Source organism: Trypanosoma cruzi, genomic scaffold (assembly GCF_000209065.1).
Source record: "Trypanosoma cruzi strain CL Brener 1047053517111 genomic scaffold, whole genome shotgun sequence".
Classification (NCBI taxonomy): domain Eukaryota; phylum Euglenozoa; class Kinetoplastea; order Trypanosomatida; family Trypanosomatidae; genus Trypanosoma; species Trypanosoma cruzi.
The window spans coordinates 131698-154518 of NW_001849515.1; the positions used below are offsets into that span (position 1 = coordinate 131698).

The 22821-nt window shown below is 54.5% G+C and overlaps 3 protein-coding genes and 5 pseudogenes across 3 annotated transcripts, besides 7 other annotated features; all 8 read right to left on the bottom strand.

Moving 5' to 3' along the window:
• On the bottom strand, positions 1-3322 carry Tc00.1047053511401.24 (annotated as a pseudogene; the record flags this gene model as incomplete).
• Positions 1-20973: a sequence feature (areas not merged during assembly with more than two copies in the genome that could not be assigned to a particular haplotype).
• Positions 4342-4418: a sequence feature (A-rich).
• On the bottom strand, positions 4502-7279 carry Tc00.1047053511401.30 (trans-sialidase, putative; the record flags this gene model as incomplete). The annotated part of the gene is made up of 1 exon (XM_807421.1): positions 4502-7279. One exon carries the CDS (start codon positions 7277-7279, stop codon positions 4502-4504), a length of 2778 nt encoding a protein of 925 aa, XP_812514.1.
• Positions 8559-9971, bottom strand: Tc00.1047053511401.40 (annotated as a pseudogene).
• Positions 9315-9374: a microsatellite.
• Positions 11390-14554, bottom strand: Tc00.1047053511401.80 (annotated as a pseudogene).
• Positions 15605-15657: a sequence feature (AT_rich).
• Tc00.1047053511401.90 (trans-sialidase, putative) lies at positions 15764-18559 on the bottom strand (the record flags this gene model as incomplete). The annotated part of the gene is made up of 1 exon (XM_807422.1): positions 15764-18559. The coding sequence occupies one exon, from the start codon at positions 18557-18559 to the stop codon at positions 15764-15766; it is 2796 nt and encodes a 931-aa protein (XP_812515.1).
• On the bottom strand, positions 18791-19138 carry Tc00.1047053511401.95 (annotated as a pseudogene).
• Positions 19416-19466: a microsatellite.
• Positions 19869-21164, bottom strand: Tc00.1047053511401.100 (mucin-associated surface protein (MASP), putative; the record flags this gene model as incomplete). Its single annotated transcript, XM_807423.1, has 1 exon — positions 19869-21164. The coding sequence occupies one exon, from the start codon at positions 21162-21164 to the stop codon at positions 19869-19871; it is 1296 nt and encodes a 431-aa protein (XP_812516.1).
• Positions 20974-21771: a sequence feature (haploid, Esmeraldo-like haplotype).
• On the bottom strand, positions 21408-21872 carry Tc00.1047053511401.111 (annotated as a pseudogene).
• Positions 21772-22821: part of a sequence feature (areas not merged during assembly with more than two copies in the genome that could not be assigned to a particular haplotype) that runs on past the window's edge.

Below are 22821 nucleotides of genomic sequence, written 5' to 3' on the forward strand. Positions count from 1 at the left end.
GCGCCCACAGTGGGAGTCAGCACAGCGTACAAGTGAGAAACAAAACGCATCTCACTCCCGTCGGGAGAAATAAAAAGACCGCAACGGCAACAACAACGGTGCAAGAGTGTCGCATCGGATGGTACGATGGCGTTGTTGGCGTCCAGATCAATGACGCGTACCCTCGAAAATACGCGTGGAAGATACTGCACGTACGACTGCAGAGTCGCGTCCGCAGATAAACGGCATTCGGAGCCAAGTCTGCCTCTCGGTGGCAAAAATGGGTCAAGAATGTCGTCGGAGAGGCACCACGGCAGACGGCAGGGTAGAGCAAGGTACCGCACAAGGGACCCAAATATGTGACTGTCTCGTCCCCGGAGAAGCAGAACAAATTCAGCCAGTAATATCTCGCTCTCTGGCGATGGCACATTTTTAAAGAGTCTCACGGTATTGGGGAGACTCGGCAATCCCCCAACGTGCGTGCTGCGATTCCACGAGAATGTGGACGGTCTGCATTTGTCCATGCAAGCCACAGCCGATAGGCGCATCATCGGGGATACTGCTTGAGTGCGCCAAACGACGGCTACTTGCCTCATGCCCCATCACAGGCAGGCCGTCCCTCATCAATCCCTGCAGGATTCGCCTACGCTCCTCCAAGGAGTACTGGGGGCATCCGTTGTGCTGCACGCGGATCGCGTCATCTTCCATAACAACTCCTTTCACAAAAAGACCGCGGTTAAAAAGTCCGTCCACAACAATCGTCAAGGGACCTCCACCCACCGTGTGCTGAGGAGTAAAACGCACGCGATGAATACGTCTCTGGTAAGTTTCATTGCAAATACACAACCGCTATTCCCTCCGTCACAGTGTTGTCATCACCACAGCAGCAACGCACCAGTGCCGGCCCTGTTGGGTAAAATGGGAAAGAAATTCCCATTCTCCGAGCCATGATGTCATCAAGAGAGTCAGACAGCTGCTCTGCCACGGTGGTAACGTGCCCCATCAGGCGCAGCAGAATATCAGAGTCCAGCAGATTGGAAGGCTCGGTTGTCGCCCCGCCAATAAGAGAAATGCGCGCCACCACACGGGGCTCCGCTGGCATTCCCGCCTCCATATTATGTTCCCTCAGTAACGGACTCTGCGTCAGCACCGTCGCCACGCTGGTAGGCCTGGATGTGTCTACTGCACGGCACGCGTTGCTGCCACCGCCCGCTCCTCCCCTGTTTGCTCACCACCCATCGTCATGCGGCAGCAGCAAGTGAGGCAAACTTCGGTTTGCTCCGCCTGCAAGTCCCCCGGCATCTGCTCAATCCACCGCCATGGAAAACCGGCGATGCGCAGCGGCGGAGCATTTGATCGTTTCAGCAAACAAATTGGGGAAAAAGGACTCAAGCACACCCACAAGACCCCCAACAAGAAAAAAGGTACACACGGCGTGGATAACACGACTCAAAGTAATGTTTCCAACACAAAGCGTGGATGACTCTGTCGACGCCACACCCGCACCGCATGCCATCAACTCCTCCACGGCAAAAACAAACTGGCAGAAGGCCGGACATAAAAACGCTTCGAGAGCAAAAAACACCACCGCAGCACAGCATCGCTCACAACGTCGTCAATCGGCCTGAGGCCTGTCGTCTCGAATACACCTGGCGTACACCGTTCTTCCGGCATTTTTGTTGAAAGGCGGTCATCCACCAGCCGCGATCCGTCGGTCACACGAAGAGTGCAGGCAAGAAGCATGTCTGTCGCACCCTCCATCACCCTCACAAAGCGTCGAATTGTCGTTGGCAGGAGTAGTGTTGTTTCTGCTCCACGCGTCTCCATCCCCTGGGAGAAGAGACACGCCGACTGCTGCCACCAGTTCCTCCCCCGTCGCTTCTCTCCTCCTTCCACAAGCCCAAGATATTCCGCAGAGTTGCTCATGGCAGTGTCTCCACTATCCCGCACGTGAAACAAATTAAACTTGTTCTCCCTGAGACCCAAAGCAAACAAAGCAAAAGCGAGCCGGACATCCAACGGCTGCACTGGCCCGACCCCAAAAAGTTGCACCAAGTCCACAATGACAGGATCACGACGGCGACACTGCAGAAAAATAGGGTCCACTGCGGAGATTAGTTTGTGCTGCACACAGTTGCGGTGTCGCTGGACCTATCGCATCGCCAAAAACAAAAGCAATAATCCTGCAGCGTGCGGGGAGGACGTTTCGCAAGCGCATTATCGGCGGAGCCAAGCAACTGTACCGTCAGCAGATGGCAGCGGGTGGCGGGGAAAGCGAAGGTGGTGGAACTTTTGGTGAGGGTCGATGCGCAGTGTCCCTCACAAATACGAGGCGGATGAAGCGAAACACACTCGCCTGAAAGTCACCGGCCACCAAAATGCATGGCTCCCTGCCGTGAATATTGATGAGCTCGAGCCTGGAGCAACTACTCGCAATGCGTGAAAGCGTCTTCCTGCACTGACGCTGCAATTCACATTAGACGGGCAACTTCAGCACAGTCGATCCCCAGCAGTAAAATGCAGCTGGCAGTGACGCTGCGGATTATCGATTCCCCTGGCAACAGAGAGCGGAGAAGAAAACCGGTCTCCCCAGCTGCGCGGCATCCATCCATCCACTCTGTGCGCTCGGAGTGCCCCGCAGCTGCCTTGAGAGATGCAGCGGACAGACCTCCCTTAGTTTCGCCTCGATCCGTCGACGAAGACTTTGGCGGAGATGTCGGCACACACCGAAGTCTCCCTCGTGCCCACCAAACAAAAGACACACCCGTTGAGCATCGTCACGTGCGTCAACGGCCACGCAAATAAATATCCACCGCAACGCAAAGTGTTTCTTATTGGGCACCAAAAGAAAACTGGAGGCGGCCTGGACAACACACAACAAATCACACGCCAGGCAACCCTGAAATACATGCGAGTGGGCCAACGCGGGATGAGCAGCACAAACCCTCGAGAGCTGCTGCGTGAAATCCACGGCCAATGGATCAGCCTCAACGCATGTGCACCAATTACGGTGGGTGACAGCGCAAAAGCCAACAGTTCCGCAAGGCCGGGAATTGTGGGGACGGCATTCAAAACCTCCCAGAATAAATGTACCAAGACACGCAAATAATCCGCCTCTCGGTGCAAATCGTCATCGTCCTCATCGTTGTTTTGGCCGTCATCCGTATTGCCACACTCAAAGCCGGTGAGGGAAGGTGCTGCCATGATAATTGTGACATCACACTGAATGAAAGAACGCAATGCCTTGAAGGGTGCCGAGTGCAGGCATCCCGTCAGGCAGCGACACGCCGCACTCCCAAAAAAAACCCGATAAAAGACCGTAGAAAAAGCTTTCATCCGCCATCGTAATATCGTCCAGCGGGTTCGTCCTCTTATTCCTCCTTCGGCACCCCGTCCTCCTCCAGAGCAGCAGCTGCCACTGCCGTAGACCACGCTCCTGCCGCAATCACTCTCACAGAGAGACAAGGAGGAGTGTGTGGATGTGTGCCGACAACGCACAGCGACTGTCATTGCCAGAGGAGGCCATCGTGGCACCGTCCGTCATGCGCCAGCACACACCGTGCGACGCCCGCATCCGGCAGTGCAAAAACAGAGGGGTGAGAAGAAGGACCACAAGAGCAGGCAACACCCTCACGCATGGCGGGCATCGTGCAGCCGCGTCAGCCAGCACCCAGCGGAATGCAAATGAGGCGTCCACACGCACCCATCCGATGTCACCGTGATTCCAACGGCAGTCACACACACGCAGCGGCCTCTACATGTCAGCAAGAAACGCAAGCCAACGTATCTCCATCACCAAAGCACTCCTGCAGAGCACTGTGCAAATAATTATGTGACTGTGCACGTGTGCTGTGGGAAGAGCTAAAAAGAAGAAGAGCACAGGGAGGCACATCAGCACAGCAAAAGGCACAGCTGGATGGAAGCGGTACATTTGGTACGTCCACGACCTCAACAATCACGCACGGTGGCGACACGCAAAAAAAAAAAAAAAAAACACGGCGGCAGGGTGTGGCTGTGTGTGTGGCGCTGCGGGTGTCTGCCCGCCCTGGCAGCAAAGAAAACAAAACAAGAGGGAGAGAAATGTGTGCTCCGCCCCACAGGCCCTCGTCGCGCGCCCACACGTCACGGCTCCCTCAGCGCGCCGTTCGTCGCGGCCCCTCCTCATGCGTGCAGCAGGCGAGGCGCACAGGGCCGTCGTCATGAGCGTGTCGGTGGGTGTGCGAGTGGAGCAGTTGGGCGGGAAACACACGGCACCCCTCACAGGAAGAGCGCAGCAAGAAACAATAAAAGAGGGAAGAGTAGAAAAGAAAAAAACGTCCATAGTGATTGCCCCAAAAGCAAAAAAGATGGGATGGGGGAGTGAAAAATAAAAATAAAAAAAAAAGATTTTTAAAAAAAAGGAAAAATTATAAATTACGAACAGCAAAAGAAAAAGAAAATTATCTTAAAGAAAATATCATTTCTTGGAAGTAATTCTGTGCAGGGGAGGGCGCAAGTCTCCCACGCGGCAGCCAGTCACGCCTCACAGAGCCGCAAACCCCCACAGTCCCAACAGAAGCAGAAGCAGAAGTGGCAGCAGTCCGCTCCCGCACACACTGCAGGCATCGGTGTTATTCCCCTGCGACAAATTCCCGAGACTGCTGCTGAGGGCCGCAGCCTTTACGTCCCCGTTCCGTGCATGGATCTCCTCCTTCTCCTGCCCATCCGTTCCTTCCGCCGTCTCCCCATCCGCACCTGAGCTCGCGCTCGCCCCAGGATTCACTGCGGTTCCATCGTGCCCCATGGCTTCAGCGTTAGGGGCATATGCATCTGCTGTGGCGGGAGTACCCACAAGAGTTTGTGATGATCCATCTCCCTGCACCGTACTTCGGTCTCCTGTCTCCACCGCTGCGTCACTGCCAGGCGAGGAAGCGCCACCCACATTTTTACTTCCATCGGAAGATTTTTCTTTCACCAACTGGGTTGCAGACCCCTCTCCTCCTGAGGAAGTCCTGGCACTGGACGCCGTTGGTGCAGGTACAACGTTCACACCGCTGCTCTCCAACAACTGTCCCTGTTCCTCCGGTCGTCCAACACCAGAAGGCTGAATCACGTCTCCTTCAATAGACCCGTCCATCTGAACTTCAATAGGAGCTTTATTCGGATTGAAGGCGGCGATCTCAGTGTCATCCCACGGGCGGTTGTACAGCAGGACGTTCGTCACCGTCACAGACACGTCTTCTTTGTTCTCTGCATTGGCTCCATCCCCTCCAATGTAGAAGTGGGAGATCTCTTTCGACTCACCATTTCCCAATGCACATTCTCCATTCCCACCCACTCGCTGACCATCGACGTACACGGAGCCCTGGGTGCCGTTCTTCAACAAAATTACCACGTGTTGGGGTGTCCCTGTCTCCCACGTGCTGCTGAGCTTCGTCGTCGTTTTGTCACCGCACAGCACATGCCACTTCTTTTCGCTGTCGTACGACAGTCCCAACAGTACATTATTTTCATCGCCATTACTGCCCGCACGCACACCCATCAACGGAATGGGGGTGTTTCCCTCCGGCACATTGTCGATGGACACCGTCGCCACAAGAGTGAAGTTGTAGTTCGCAAAGTGGTACAGCTGATTCTCCCCCTGCTTGCCAACAGGCCACTCCGCCCCTGCGCCACTCCCAGTGAACTTCACACCCTTTTCTACCTGCACCGCACCTTCTTTCGTTACTGTGGCGTTCACGCCGAGGTACTCGTCCTTCCATGTGTTCCCAGAGAATTTGCCGGACAAAAAGCCAACCAACCCAGCCGTGATCTTAACAGCGCTGCAGACATCGTCAGTTGAGCGATCCTTCTCAGCAATTAAAGAGGTGCACAGCTGAGAGACACGTCCGTCCACCTCCTTCCAGGTCGTCAGCACATCCTTCACACGCTGCAGCCTCTCAGTCAGGAGCACAGAGACCATACCGGGTGATGGTTTCACATCCTTCTTCTTCTTCTCGTACAGTGCAATCAACTCATCCTCCTTCTCATTAGTGTTTTCACCACTGTTATACAACAGGGAGCTGGCGGCAGCGTCATCATCATCACCGGATACCGGCCCAATATCAACAATGTGCGTATTGTCCGTCAGCCAAAGATGAAGTTTGCCCTTTTCTTTGTCCTTCTCGGCATACACCGGCAGAGTGACGAGCATCACCTTTTTATTATCACCATCATTTCCAACAGTCGCTGTGATGAACCCGCTTCTAACGAGTTTCACATTTCCGCCCTTTTTGTTGTTGCCCCACACGCGCGAGAGTGTCCCGAGTGCCTCCGTCCACGACTCCCCCTTGTCACCGGACTCGTACACCCTGCGGCGGCCACCATCACACGCAGCCATCATCATGAGTTTCCCCTCCTCCCACTCCACGACGGAGGGATCGCTGCAGCCACCGTCAGACATCCCCTTCGACAGCTTCCAATTCGTATTATCCTTCGAGTGTATGATCAGTGAGACAGTCTTCACATCCACTTCAGTGCCATCCGCCTTCTTCTTCGTGCCTTCCACAGGAAATACAAGCGTATCATCATGCATCTTAACACCCGATCCACCGCTTCCAATCAGCCTTGTCCAGAAATCGAGCTGTGTGCCAAACAGTCTTTGCGGGGAACTCTCAGTAACTTTCCAGTCAATTTTTTTGCTATTTGCATCCCCACCACTGACGGTCCCTTTCACCAGCAAAAGTCCCAATTGAGCCGCGTCAGACGCATCATCCTGTCCAGGAGTGGCAACTTTATTGATGTAGACTCCAGCAAGCATGTAAATATCATTCCCCTTCACAGCAGTTGTTGGTCGGCTCACATCTACACCTTTCTTTTGGCCTTTGGAAGCATCTTCCTCCAGTACTCGTGTCTCATCTTTGGGTTTTTTCAGTACTTCCTCCGGTGTGTTTGCAGTTTTTGGCGTGAGAAGTTGAGATGCAACGCCAGTAAAACTGACACCACCGTTCTTGCACTGCGCCTCGGCAACGGCAAATACGTCACTCCCCACCTTCAAAAGGCTGGGAGCACCCAACGACTCCACAGTTACACCATCATCAGTGATGCCCCTCCATCCAAACTTTGGTTCATGTGACTGCCCCGCAACTCCCGCAGCCCCTCCACTGCCGCAGCACATCAACACGAAAAGGAGGAGCAGCATCGCAGAGTAGAAGAGATGCCGGGACATGTTGGGCCTCTGCGGCTCACTCTCTCTTCCTTCCCTCCTCCTCCCGCTGGATCCGGTCACGCGGCGACGGTTGTGTGTGCGGGGTGCCTTCACTGCAGCAACACGTGAGTGCATACAAATATATATGTGTGTGTGCTGTTGTTATTCCTTTCAGTGCCCTCGAATTTCACAGTAGCGGTTAGCGCTTGTTATTAACTTCTTTCCTTCGTGTGTGAGTAAAAGAGAGAAGTTAAGGAAAAAGGAGTAAAACAGCGAACACCGTCACCCATCCACAGTGAGTGGCATCATCATCATCATCCCTGCCGCAGTCACTCTCAACAACAACTCACGCACACAGACACATGAAACGAGAAGGAAGAACAATGCACCGGGAACATCAAAAACCATCATCACCAGCAGCAGCAGGAGCCACGCCTGGCACGTCGTTATTCGTCACGCGTCAGCACACACTGAACAACGCCCTCAAAAAAAGAAAAACCAGCAGGATAAAAAAACACAGCCGCCCTTCACAGCAGACACGCGCTGCCGCCAGTCGTTTTACTCTTGTCTCTTCCAACGCACCCGCACATCGCCCCGCACAGCCGGAGACTCCTCCGTCGGCGTGCGAACAGCGGGAGGAACACGTCGGACGGTGCAGCTGCTGGGCTGAAGCCTATCCGCAATAATCCCAGACACCAAAACGCCACGCCGCCCATGGGCAGCACTCCTAGGAAATCACGCTCGCAGCACGACAAAAAAACAATTCGCGGTCATCCGTCATCCCTCCTCGCAAGGGCAGCCGCAGCAACAATCGTGTACGTGCGTGCGTCCTCTGCGTTCACGCCGCCCCACAGCGTGCGCGACATAGCGTGTGCATCTGCTAGTGCGTTTTTCAGCGTGTATACTTGCAGAGCAGCTGTGCGCCACAAGAGAGTCCAAAGAAAGCAAAGATAGGGAGAGGTGGATAGCACACACGCAGATTACTCATATCATCACGCACACACGCAGCCCGCGGAATGGGTGGGCTCAACAACAAAACAATGAAAAACAATGAAAAGCCGAAGCGTGGGACGACCAGCGCACACACTCTCATTGCTCCCGTAAAGCAAAACACACACACACAGGGAGAGAGAGAGAGAGAGAGGTCGCCCACTCAATGCAATGAAAACAAAACAGAAACAGTTGCGGTGCTCCGCCCATGCAGCCAGGCAGGACGGCAGCGGTGCGTGTCGTGCAAAAGAGAGCACCAACGGGCCTGCATGGGTGTGCATGCAATATATACAATGGGCACATTATTGTGTGCTTCGTGGGATGAGGTGAGGGCGAGAGTCCATGCAAGGGGACACACACAGAGAGTGAGTGAGTGAAAGACGAGTGTGTGTGCGGGCGGTGCATGGCTCTCTCTCCCTCACTCTCACGCGGCCACCACCGCAGCCGCAGCCGCACACGCAACAACAACAAGAAGCAAAAGAGGGGAGGTGGTGTGGGAGACCGCGGTGCTGCCGTCACTTTCTGCTATGGTCTCTGTATTGATTGTTTTATTGACGGCGTTCTCTGGTACTGTTGTGTACCTCTCATTATTATCTGCCTCAGTGTCCTTGCCTCCTGAGGCGGCTTCAAATTCTGCGGTCTTATCGTTGTGTGCCACGTCATCATTGACGTCGTCGTTATTAGCCCGTTCAACGTCACTCGCATCACCAGAGGCTTGAGTGCTTCTTGTGCCAGCGGTAGTCCTTTCAGCAGTAGGAGCTGCAGGGCTGCTGTCGTCGCCGTCGTCATACGTCGTGGCAATTATACCTGCGTTGGGTATTTCCTCTGATTGCGATTCGGTGTTGCTGGCTGGCAGAGCAGCGGAGCCAATATCTCCCTTGGAATCATGTTGTGTCACTGAGGCGGCAGGAGGTGTGGGATTGTTAGCACCACTGTTCTCCACCGTGCTTCCGGCAACGCCACTGCTGTCTGTGGAGGTAGATAATGGTGTTGTACTCTCTCGACTCAAATGCGATACGCTCTCCGGTGACTGCAAGGAGGATGCTCCTTCCTCGTGCTTTGTTGAACCTTTCGTTTGTAGCATCTTCGTTTCGTGTGAGTGACCTCCGTCTTGTGGCTTTGAATGTTTTTCCGCTGTAATTTGTGGATGTGTTTTTTCTGAGTGTAATGTGTTTGTTCCTGGCGGTGGTTGTCGTGGTGTTGGTGGCAGTGGTTCTGCTGGAGGAGGTGGTGGTGGTGGCAGTTGGAGATTTCTCGTGCCTTCCTCATCCTCCGGTTGGCCGACTGTTGGCTCTTGACTCCCAGTTTGTTTGGGACGATCGCCATCTGAACTGACATTCAGTTCGCCTGTTATTTGTGAATCCTCGCTTGTTTCCAACGTATTCGTCACTTCCAGTGAACCTGCATGTTCCCGTCTTTCTTCTGGATTTTGTCCCGCTTGTGACATCTGGTCTGAAGAAGATAATCCCTTCAATGTGTCACCGCTGCCTTCGCCACTTTTGTCATCAACCTCACCATCAACAGCAGCAGCGACCACAGCGGAGTGTTGACGCCTCCAACGGCTACGGCCATCCACAAAGGCACGCACACCGTCCATCTCCCGACGCACGCATTCCTCCACGGCGGACGCATTCGCACGGCCTCCTGTCCTCCTGCCGAACGCCTCCGCGCACTCCCTCCGCAGCTGAGCGTGCCACCGCAAAACAAAATACTCATCTGCACTGCCACCGGCACCGCCAGCAACATCGGCCGCAACTACACCTACGGCCGGCACCGCACCACAGCACGCAGAGGGCACACACCAGCAGCACACGGCCAGTCATCACCATCGCCATCACTCCCGTCACTTGCGTGCAGCCTTCAGCACAAACCAACACCCCGTCAACGCAGAGTGAAAGAAAAAAAGGAGACAAGTCACACAATAACGCGCAAAGTAAACAACGGCAGCAGCCCTGCGGCAGCACGCACACCGACCTGCAAATCAGAAGCAAAAAAGCAATACCAAAACAATTAAAAAAGGAGTTGAGTGTCCAACAGGAGTCTCCCTCCCTCCGTCCAGAAAAAAATACACCTCAGCAACAATTTCATTTCATACGCCATGCAGCACGGCATGTCTGTGTTTACGTATACATGCGTACAATGCCCTCACAAGAAAAAAAGTCTTACTGTTCCAACAGCCCACACAACAACCCTCACATTTTATGCGGCATCCGGCCTGTCTCTCCACTCCTCCTTTTGTGAAGTCCGTGAAACGCACAGCCGCAGGGCCGTCACCGAGTGTAGGCAACAGAAGCAAGCAAGAGGGAGACACTTCTCTCATGACGGTGTGCAGCAGCCGACCATTAAGTAAAGAAAAAAAAGAGCGCGTATTATTTCAGTTAGGCAAAATCAAAAAAAGTAAAAACAAAACTTGCGGGGAACGCAGCTCATATTCTCCGTGAGAAGTCGAAAATCCTCACTCCGTGGCTGAGAAGACTGCCACAACCCCACACAGTCCCAGAAGCAGAAGCAGCAGTGGTGTGTCCAGCCACAAGAGGTGATAATTTCGCTGCCGTCCACCGTCGGCAAGGACATGTCACCTTCAAAAAAGATTCCTCTGCTCTCTCTGACTTTCTCGTTGTTTAAAGGAGATGTGCTCTGTGTGGCGCTGCTGCACGCACTGCTTCTTTTCGGCTCCTTGGCGGCGGGGGCAGGTGCTCGAGGACCATGGATGCTGTCCCATCGCTGTGCGCATCGGTGGTATTGGGCGTCGTGAGGTCAGGACTCAAATATTCCTCCATTCCTACGGAATCATTCGTGCCGCCGTAATCCGAGCAGCTCCTCGCCGCAAAATCGCAGACTATCGCATTGAAAGCCTCCTCTTCCGTTACATATTGACCATCCGGTTTCTTACCAGTACGACACGCAGTCCAGCTGCTCTCGCCGACTGGGCGCCAGTGCCCACCGGAATCCTTGCTCCCACACGCACCATACAACCATCGCCATCTTTCCTCGCGTACACGTGCGAGCAGCAGCAGCAGCAGTAGAGTTGCTGAAGTCGGCAAGCAGATCTGCACACCAAGTGGAGAAGAGAGGGGCAAGAGGGAACTAGAAAGAGGTGCAGCAAAAAGACACACACATCGTCGCAGCGTCGCCGTTGCGTGCGCGGTAATGATGCGACCTCCCGCGGCAGGCACAACTCGCACACTGCACGCACTCCAAAACGGCATCCACACAAGAAACACGTATACATAACGACAGAGCAGCCAACAAAAACTAGAAGGAGGAGAGAACCACAACCATCTCCCCACACTTGCACAACAAACGGCCCTCCACTTTTTAAGCAAGATAGTTGCCGCAAGCTTGCCATCGTTCCGCTGCACGCTCTCAGCGCCCACAGTGGGAGTCAGCACAGCGTACAAGTGAGAAACAAAACGCATCTCACTCCCGTCGGGAGAAATAAAAACACCGCAACGGCAACAACAACGGTGCAAGAGTGTCGCATCGGATGGTACGATGGCGTTGTTGGCGTCCAGATCAATGACGCGTACCCTCGAAAATACGCGTGGAAGATACTGCACGTACGACTGCAGAGTCGCGTCCGCAGATAAACGGCATTCGGAGCCAAGTCTGCCTCTCGGTGGCGAAGATGGGCCAAGAATGTCGTCGGAGAGGCACCACGGCAGACGGCAGGGTAGAGCAAGGTACCGCACAAGGGACCCAAATATGTGACTGTCTCGTCCCCGGAGAAGCACAACGAATTCAGCTAGTAATATCTCGCTCTCTGGCGATGGCACATTTTTAAAGAGTATCACGGTATTGGGGAGACTCGGCAATGCCCCAACGTGCGTGCTGCGATTCCACGAGAATGTGGACGGTCTGCATTTGTCCATGCTAGTCACAGCCGATAGGCGCATCATCGGGGATACTGCTTGAGTGCGCCCAACGACGGTTATTTGCTCCAGGTGCCACATCACAGGCAGGCCGTCCCTCATCAATCCCTGCAGGATTCGCCTACGCTCCTCCAAGGAGTACTGGGGGCATCCGTTGTGCTGCACGCGGATCGCGTCATCTTCCATAACAACTCCATTCACTAAAAGACCACGGTTAAACAGCCCGTCCACAACAATCGTCAAGGGACCTCCACCCACCGCGTGCTGAGGAGTAAAACGCACGTGACGAATACGTCTCCGGTAAGTTTCATCGCAAATACACAACCGCTATTCCCTCCGTCACAGTGTTGTCATCACCACAGCAGCAACGCACCAGTGCCGGCTCTGTTGGGTAAAATGGGAGAGAAAGTCCCATTCTCCGAGCCATGATGTCAACAAGAGAGTCAGACAGCTGCTCTGCCACGGTGGTAACGTGCCCCATCAGACGCAGCAGAATATCAGAGTCCAGCAGATTGGAAGGCGCGGTTGTCGCCCCGCCAATAAGAGAAATGCGCGCCACCACACGAGGCTCCGCTGGCATTCCCGCCTCCATATTATGTTCCCTCAGTAACGGACTCTGCGTCAGCACCGTCGCCACGCTGGTAGGCCTGGATGTGTCTACTGCACAGCACGCGTTGCTGCCACCGCCCGCTCCTCCCCTGTTTGCTCACCACCCATCGTCATGCGGCAGCAGCAAGTGAGGCAAACTTCGGTTTGCTCCGCCTGCAAGTCCCCCGGCATCTGCTCAATCCACCGCCTTTGAAAACGGCGATGCGCAGCGGCGGAGCATTTGATCGTTTCAGCAAACAAATTGGGGAAAAAGGGCTCAAGCACGCCCACAAGACCCCCAACAAGAAAAAAGGTACACACGGCGTGGATAACACGACTCAAAGTAATGTTTCCAACACAAAGCGTGGATGACTCTGTCGACGCCACACCCGCACCGCATGCCACCAACTCCTCCACGGCAAAAACAAACTGGCAGAAGGCCGGACATAAAAACGCTTCGAGAGCAAAAAACACCACTGCAGCACAGCATCGCTCACAACGTCGTCAATCGGCCTGAGGCCTGTCGTCTCGAATACACCTGGCGTACACCGTTCTTCCGGCATTTTTGTTGAAAGGCGGTCATCCACCAGCCGCGATCCGTCGGTCACACGAAGAGTGCAGGCAAGAAGCACGTCTCTCGCACCCTCCATCACCCTCACAAAGCGTCGAATTGTCGTTGGCAGGAGTAGTGTTGTTTCTGCTCCACGCGTCTCCATCCACTGGGAGAAGAGACACGCCGACTGCTGCCACCAGTTCCTCCCCCGTCGCTTCTCTCCTCCCTCCACAAGCCCAAGATATTTCGCAGAGTTGCTCATGGCAGTGTCTCCACTATCCCGCACGTGAAACAAATTAAACTTGTTCTCCCTGAGACCCAAAGCAAACAAAGCAAAAGCGAGCCGGACATCCAACGGCTGCACTGGCCCGACCCCAAAAAATTGCACCAAGTCCACAATGACAGGATCGCGACGGCGACACTGCAGAAAAATAGGGTCCACTGCGGAGATTATTTTGTGCTGCACACAGTTGCGGTGTCGCTGGACCTATCGCATCGCCAAAAACAAAAGCAATAATCCTGCAGCGTGCGGGGAGGACGTTTCGCAAGCGCATTATCGGCGGAGCCAAGCAACTGTACCGTCAGCAGATGGCAGCGGGTGGCGGGGAAGCGAAGGTGGTGGAACTTTTGGTGAGGGTCGATGCGCAGTGTCCCTCACAAATACGAGGCGGGTGAAGTGAAACAAACTCGCCTGAACGTCACCGGCCACCAAAATGCATTGCTCCCTGCCGTGAATATTGATGAGCTCGAGCCTGGAGCAACTACTCGCAATGCGTGAAAGCGTCTTCCTGCACTGACGCTGCAATTCGCATTAGACGGGCAACTTCAGAACAGTCGATCCCCAGCAGTAAAATGCAGCTGGCAGTGACGCTGCGGATTATCGATTCCCCGGGCAACAGAGAGCGGAGAAGAAAACCGGTCTCCCCAGCTGCGCGGCATCCATCCATCCACTCTGTGCGCTCGGAGTGCCCCGCAGCTGCCTTGAGAGATGCAGCGGACAGACCTCCCTTAGTTTCGCCTCGATCCGTCAACGAAGTCTTTCGCGGAGATGTCGGCGCACACCGAAGTCTCCCTCGTGCCCACCAAACAAAAGACACACCCGTTGAGCATCGTCACGTGCGTCAACGGCCACGCAAGTAAATATCCACCGCAACGCAAAGTGTTTCTTATTGGGCACAAAAAAAAAACTGGAGGCGGCGGCCTGGACAACACACAACAAATCACACGCCAGGCAACCCTGAAATACATGCGAATGGGCCAACGCGGGACCAGCAGCACAAACACTCGAGAGCTGCTGCGTGAAATCCACGGCAAATGGATCAGCCTCAACGCATGGGGCACTAATTACGGTGGGTGACAGCGCAAAAGCCAACAGTACCGCAAGGCCGGGAATTGTGGGGACGGCATTCAAAAACTCCCAGAATAAATGTACCAAGACACGCAAATAATCCGCCTCTCGGTGCAAATCGTCATCGTCCTCATCGTTGTTTTGGCCGTCATCCGTATTGCCACACTCAAAGCCGGTGAGGGAAGGTGCTGCCATGATAATTGTGACATCACACTGAATGAAAGAACGCAATGCCTCGAAGGGTGCCGAGTGCAGGCATCCCGTCAGGCAGCGACACGCCGCACTTCTGAAGAAAGCCGATGAAAGACCGTAGAAAAAGCTTTCATCCGCCATCGTAATATCGTCCAGCGGGTTCGGCCTCTTATTCCTCCTTCGGCACCTCGTCCTCCTCCAGAGCAGCAGCTGCCGCTGCCGTAGACCACGCTCCTGCCGCAATCACTCTCACAGAGAGGGGGGAGTGTGTGGATGTGTGCCGAGAGCACAGCGACTGTCATTGCCAGAGGAGGCCATCGTGGCACCGTCCGTCACGCGCCAGCACACAAAGAGCAGGCAACGCCATCAACCGGAAGTGCAAATACATTCTTGCAGAGCACTCTGCAACTACTCATGTGTGTGGGTGTCTGTTGGAGAAGCTGAAAAGAGGAGGAGCACAGGGAGGCACATCAGGACGGCAAGAGGCACACCTGGAAGCGATACATTTGGTACGTCCACGACCTCAACAATCACGCACGGTGGCGGCACACAAAAAAAAACAAAAGAAAAACACGGCGGCAGGGCGTGGCTGTGTGTGTGTGGCGCTGCGGGTGTCTGCCAGCCCTGGCAGCAAAGAAAACAAAACAAGAGGGAAAGAAATGTGTGCTCCGCCCCACAGGCCCTCGTCGCACGCCCACACGTCGCGGCCCCTCCTCATGCGTGCAGCAGGCGAGGCGCACAGGGCCGTCGTCATGAGCGTGTCGGTGGGTGTGCGAGTGGAGCAGTTGGGCGGGAATCACACGGCACCCCTCACAGGAAGAGTGCAGCAAGAAACAATTGAAAAGAAGGGAAGAGTAGAAAAAAAAAAACGTCCATAGTGATTGCCCCAAAAGCAAAAAAGATGGGATGGGGAAGTGAAAAATAAAAATAAAAAAAAAAGTTTTTTTAAAAAAAGAAGAATTATAAATTACGAACAGCAAAAGAAAAAGAAAATTATCTTAAAGAAAAAATTAGTTCTTGGAAGTAATTCCGTGCAGGGGAGGGCGCAAGTCTCCCACGCGGCTGCCAGTCACTCCTCACAGAGCCGCAAACCCCCACAGTCCCAACAGAAGCAGAAGAAGCAGCGATGGCAGCAGTCCGCTCCCGCACACACTGCAGGCATCGCTGTTATTCCCCTGCGACAAATTCCCAAGACTGCTGCTGAGGGCTGCAGCCTTTACGTCCCCGTTCTGTGCATGGATCTCCTCCTTCTCCTGCCCATCCGTTCCTTCCGCCGTCTCCCCATCCGCACCTGAGCTCGCGCTCGCCCCAGGATTCACTGCGGTTCCATCGTGCCCCATGGCTTCAGCGTTAGGGGCATATGCATCTGCTGTGGCGGGAGTACCCACAAGAGTTTGTGATGATCCATCTCCCTGCACCGTACTTCGGTCTCCTGTCTCCACCGCCGCCTCACTGCCAGGCGAGGAAGCGCCACCCACATTTTTACTTCCATCGGAAGATTCTTCTGTCACCAACTGGGTTGCAGACCCCTCTCCTCCTGAGGAAGTCTTGGCACTGGACACCGTTGATGCGGATACACCGTCCGCACCGCTGCTCCCCAACGACTGTCTCTGTTCCTCCTTTCCTTGAGCACCAGGAGAAGTCTCAATCGCGGTTCCCTGAGAAGGTGCATTCACCGCAGGTGGAGTAGAAGCTTTATTCGGGTTGAGGGCGGCGATCTCAGTGTCATCCAACGGGCGGTTGTACAGCAGGACGTTCGTCACAGTCACAGACACGTCTTCTTTGTTCTCTGCGCTGCCTCCATTCCCTCCAATGTAGAAGTGGGAGATCCCTTTCGACTCACCATTTCCCAATGCACATTCTCCATTCCCACCCACTAGCTGACCATCGACGTACACGGAGCCCTGGGTGCCGTTCTGTAGCATAATGGCCACGTGTTGAGGTGTCCCTGTCTCCCACGTGCTGCTGAGCTTCGTCGTCGTTTTGTCACCGCACAGCACCCACCACTTCTTTTCGCTGTCGTACGACAGTCCCAGCAGTACATTATTTTCATCGCCTTTACTGCCCGCACGCACACCCATCAAAGGGACGCTGCCACTTTTCGGCACATTGTCGATGGACACAGTCGCCACAAGAGTGAAGTTGTAGTTCGCAAAGTGGTATAGCTGATTCTCCCCCTGACTGCCAACAGGCCACTCCGCCCCTGCGCCACGCCCAGTGAACTTCACGCCATTTTCCGCCTGCTTCGCCCCTTCATTATTATTTACTGTGGCGTTCACGCCGAGGTACTCGTCCCTCCATGTGTTACCAGAGAGGTTGCCGGACAAAAAGCCAACCAACCCAGTCGTGATCTTAACAGTAGCGCTGCAGACATCGTCAGTTGAGGCACGCTCCTTCTCAGCAATTAATGAGGTGCACAGCTGGGAGACACGTCCGTCCACTTCCTTCCAGGTCGTCAGCACATCCTTCACACGCTGCAGCTGCTCAGTCAGAGGCACAGAGACCATACCGGGTGATGGTTTCCCACCGTCCTTCTTCTTCTCGTACAGTGCAATCAACTCATCCTCCTTCTCATTAGTGTTTTCACCACTGTTATACAACAGGGAACTGGCGGCAACGTCCTTGTCATCATCACCGGATACCGGCCCAATATCAACAATGTGCGTATTGTCCGTCAGCCAAAGATGAAGTTTGCCCTTTTCTTTGTCCTTCTCGGCATACACCGGCAGAGTGACGAGCATCACCTTTTTATTATCACCATCATTTCCAACAGTCGCTGTGATGAACCCACTTCTAACTGTCTTCGCTTCTTCGCCCTTTTTGTTGTTGCCCCACACGCGCGAGAGTGTCCCGAGTGCTTCCGTCCACGACTCCCCCTTGTCACCGGACTCGTACACCCTGCGGCGGCCACCATCACACGCAGCCATCATGATGAGTTTATCGTCCTCCCACTCCACGACGGAGGGATCACTGCAGCCACCGTCAGACATCCCCTTCGGCAGCTTCCAATTCGTATTATCCTTCGAGTATATGATCAGTGAGACAGTCTTCACATCCACTTCAGTGCCATCCGCCGCCTTCTTCGTGCCTTCCACTGGAAATACAAGAGTCTCATCCTTCATCTTAACACCCGATCCTCCACTTCCAATCAGCCTTGTCCAGGAATCGGGCTGTTTCTCAAACAGTTTTTGCGGGGAACTCTCAGTAACTTTCCAGTCAATTTTTTTGCTATTTGCATCCCCACTATTGACGCTCCCTTTCACCAGCAAAAGTCCCAATTGAGCCGCGTCAGACGCACCAACCTGTCCAGGAGTGGCAACTTTACTGCTGTAGACTCCAGCAAGCATGTAAATATCATTCCGCTTCACAGCAGTTGTTGGTCGGCTCACATCTACTTTCTTCTTTTGGCCTTCGGAAGCACCTTCCTCCAGTACTTGTGTCTTCTTTAAGGCATCACTAAACAATTCCTCCGATGTGTCAGCAGTTTGTGTCGTGAGAGGTTGAGATGCAACGCCAGTAAAACTGACATCACCGTTCTTGCACTGCGCCTCGGCAACGGCAAATACGTCACTCCCCACTTTTAGAAGGCTGGCAGCACCCAACGACTCCACAGTTTCACCTCTACCTTCAGTGATGCCTTTCCATTCAAACTGGGGATCATCTGACTGCCCCGCAACTCCCCCAGTCCCTCCACTGCCGCAGCACATCATCACGAAAAGGAGGAGCAGCATCGCAGAGTAGAAGAGATGCCGGGACATGTTGGGCCTCTGCGGCTCACTCTCTCTTCCTTCCCTCCTCCTTCCGCTGGATCCGGTCACGCGTCGACGGTTGTGTGTGCGGGGTGCCATCACTGCAGCAACACGTGAGTGCATACAAATATGTGTGTGTGGGCGGTTTTTGGTCCTTTCAGAGCCTTCGAATTTCACAGTAGCGATTAGCGCTTGTTATTAACTTCTTTCCTTTGTGTGTGAGTAAAGGAGAGAAGTTAAGAAAAAGGAGTGAAACAGTGAACACCGTCACCCATCCACAGTGAGTGGCATCATCATCGTCATCCCCGCCGCAGTCACTCTCAACAACAACTCACGCACGCAGACACATGAAACGAGAAGGGAGAACAATGCAGCGGGAACATCAAAAACCATCATCACCAGCAGCAGCAGGAGCCACGCCTGGCACGTCGTTATTCGTCACGCGTCAGCACACACTGAACAACGCCCTCACAAAAAGAAAAACCAGCAGGATAAAAAAACCACAGCCGCCCTTCACAGCAGACACGCGCTGCCGCCAGTCGTTTTACTCTTGTCTCTTCCAACGCACCCGCACATCGCCCCGCACAGCCGGAGAATCCTCCGTCGGCGTACGAACAGCGGGAGGAACACGTCGGACGGTGCAGCTGCTGGGCTGAAGCTTATCCGCAATAATCCCAGACACCAAAACGCCACGCCGCCCATGGGCAGCACTCCTAGGAAATCACGCTCGCAGCACGGCAACAAAACAATTCGCGGTCATCCGTCATCCCTCCTCGCAAGGGCAGCCGCAGCAACAATCGTGTACGTGCGTGCGTCCTCTGCGTTCACGCCGCCCCACAGCGTGCGCAACATAGCGTGTGCATCTGCTCGTGTGTTTGGCAGCGTGTATACTTGCAGAGCAGCTGTGCAGCACAAGATAGTCCAAACAAAGCAAAGATAGGGAGAAGCGGATAGCACACACACAGATTACTCATATCATCACACACACACACACACACGCAAATCACTCATATCATCACACACACACGCAGCCCGCGGAATGGGTGCGCTCAACCACAAAACAATGAAAAACAAAACAAAAGGCCGAAGCGTGGGACGACCAGCGCACACTCTCTCTCATTGCTCCCGTAAAGCAAAACACAAACACACAGGGAGAGAGAGTGAGAGGTCACCCACTCAATGCAATAAAAAAAAAACAGAAACAGTTACGGTGCTCCGCCCATGCAGCCAGGCAGGACGGCAGCGGTGCGTGTCGTGCAAAAGAGAGCACCAACGGGTCTGCATGGGTGTGCATGCAATATACAATGGGCACATTATGTGTGTGCTTCGCGGGATGAGGTGAGGGCGAGAGTCCATGCAAGGGGACACACACAGAGAGTGAGTGAAGGACGAGTGTGTGTGCGGGCGGTGCATGGCTCTCTCTCACTCACTCTCACGCGGCCACCACCGCAGCCGCAGCCGCACACACAACAACAAGAAGAAGCAAAAGAGGGGAGGTGGTGTGGGAGACAGAGGTGCTGCCGTCACTGTTTTCAGGTGTCGTCGTATTAATTTTGGTAGGGATTCGGGCTGCGCCCATTTTTTCTTTGTCTGCTGCTTCTTCTTGAGCGGTTTTTTTGACTTCTTCTTCGTCGGGTTCTTCTTTGGTATTATTTGCATTTTCCGCCTCCTTCTGCTCGTTTCGTTTTTTTGTCTTTGCTTCGTCGTCCGTGGGTTCTTTTTGTAGTTTCTTTGTCGCATTTCCTCCGTTCTTTCCCGCTGCTTCTTCGTCAACATTTCCGTGTGACTCTTCCTTTGCAGCCTCGCTTACGTTTTCTTCTTCCTTTTCTCCCTTGTAATCTTTTCCCGCTGCGGCTGCTTCTGCTGAACTATCTTCGACGGCTGTTTGCACTTCCTTTGCAGCCACCTGCTCCGCCGTTCCGTTTTGCTTCTCTGTTTCTTTTCCGGCTGCACCTCCTCCGGGAGTTAATTTCGCTGGTGCCCTCTCCGCCTCTCGTAATCCTGCTGCTTGTGGCAGCACCACTGGACCGGCACCCGCTTTTTCTCCTCCAGCGCCGTCCTGGCCCAACACGGGATTTTGAGGACTACTGACGTCAACGGGCAAAGCAGGCCGAGAAGCTGCGCTTCCTTGAGGAGGTCTACGGCCGGCAGCGTTGTTTTCGTCCCCTTCTCGTTCGTTTGTCGTGCTTCCTGCTTTTTCCTCCTTCACTCTTTCCTTCTCTTCTTCGTGTTCTGTATGTGAAGTTTCTCGGTCTCCATTTCCCACTGCAGCGTCAACAGCCTCGTCCTCACCATCCCTGTCTTCTTGGCTTTCATCTTGACTCACGTCCCCTTCCTCTTCGTCACCATCTAAATTCTCTCCAGTTCCGTTTATCGTCGGCACAGAAGCCTCTGAAATTTTTCCTGAGTCCTGTCCATCTGGTACTTCTCCCGGAATTGACTTCACCGATGGTTTCGGTGGTCGTCCGTCCAACGAACCAGTTTCAGTCTCTGTCTGTACTTCGGAGGAGGATCCGCGGGTGCTGTCATCATCGGTGGTATCATCACCAGCAACCACCGCAGAACGCTGACGTCTCCAGACACGATGGCCATCCCCAAACGCACGCACACCGTCCATCCCCCGACGCACGCAATCATCAGCATCGGCCGCCACCACACTAACACCGCGCCACAGCACGCAGAGAGCACACACCAGCAGTACACGGCCAGTCATCATCATCGCCATCATCACTCCTGTCACTTGCCTGCAGCCTTCAGCACAAACCAACTCCCCGTCAACGCAAAGTGAAAGCAAAAAAGGAGACAATTCACACAACCACGCACCGTCCTATCCAGCGACGAGAGTCACGCACCACAACAACAACAATTAGGTGGACGCCGCTCAACAACAATCAAAACAAAAGAGGAGCGCTCCCCGCTCTTGCCCCGTTCCTCACGCTCCCAAAGTCACCATTACTGTTATTCCCTCTCCTCAGGCCCTCACAGGCGCGCCACGCTCGCTTCAACACGCGCCCCTCCACCACAGGCAGTCCGTCATGCGCCCCCGCTGCGCCGCAACGTACGCCACCTCCTCTCAGTCAAACAGCTCCGTGTCCTCCACAATCGCCGGCATGCCCCGGCCGCGCAACACACACAGCGCCACAATGTCGTGCCGCCTATCCTCCACAATCACGAGCGCAACGCCCAACGCGTACTGGCGCACGTGCTCCATGCGCTGCAACCAAATGCCGATCAGGTTGGCCGTCATGCACTGCAGCTTCTTGTCCTTCTGCTTGTGGCACCAAAAAGACGTGTGGCCGGCGGCACCGCAGTGCTGGAAGAAATGCGGAGCAGCAACCGTCCGAGTGTCCGTCTTACTGTACTCGCGGTTTAACGCTTCCAGCAAGAACGGGATCAGTGGCAGCTCATCCAGCGGGTTCGTCCTCTTATTCCTCCTTCGGCACCCCGTCCTCCTCCAGAGCAGCAGCTGCCACTGCCGTAGACCACGCTCCTGTTGCAATCACTCCCACAGAGAAACAGGGAAGAGTGTGTGGATGTGTGCCGACAACGCACAGCGACTGTCATTGCCAGAGGAGGCCATCGTAGCACCGTCCGTCATGCGCCAGGACACACCATGCGACACCCGCATCCGGCAGTGCAAAAACAGAGGGGTGAGAAAAAGGACCACAAGAGCAGGCAACACCCTCACGCATGGCGGGCATCGTGCAGCCGCGTCAGCCAGCACCCAGCGGAATGCAAAGAAGGCGTCCACACGCACCCATCCGATGGCGCCGTGATTCCAACGGCAGTCACACACACGCAGCGGCCTCTACATGTCAGCAAGAAACGCAAGCCAACGTACCTCCATCGCCAAAGCACTCCTGCAGAGCGCTGTGCAAATAATTATGTGACTGTGCACGTGTGCTGTGGGAGGAGCTAAAAAGAAGAAGAGCACAGGGAGGCAAATCAACACAGCAATAGGCACAGCTGGATGGAAGCGATACATTTGGTACGTCCACGACCTCAACAATCACGCACGGTGGCGGCACACAAAAAACAAAGCAAGAAAAACACGGCGGCAGGGTGTGGCTGTGTGTGTGTGGCGCTGCGGGTGTCTGCCCGCCCTGGCCGCAAAAAAACAAAACAAGAGGGAAAGAAATGTGTGCTCCGCCCCACAGGCCCTCGTCGCACGCCCACACGTCGCGGCCCCTCCTCATGCGTGCAGCAGGCGAGGCGCACAGGGCCGTCGTCATGAGCGTGTCGGTGGGTGTGCGAGTGGAGCGGTTGGGCGGGAAACACACGGCACCCCTCACAGGAAGAGCGCAGCAAAAAACAATTGAAAAGAGGAAAGAGTAGAAAAGAAAAGACGTCCATAGTGATTGCCCCAAAAGCAAAAAAGATGGGAT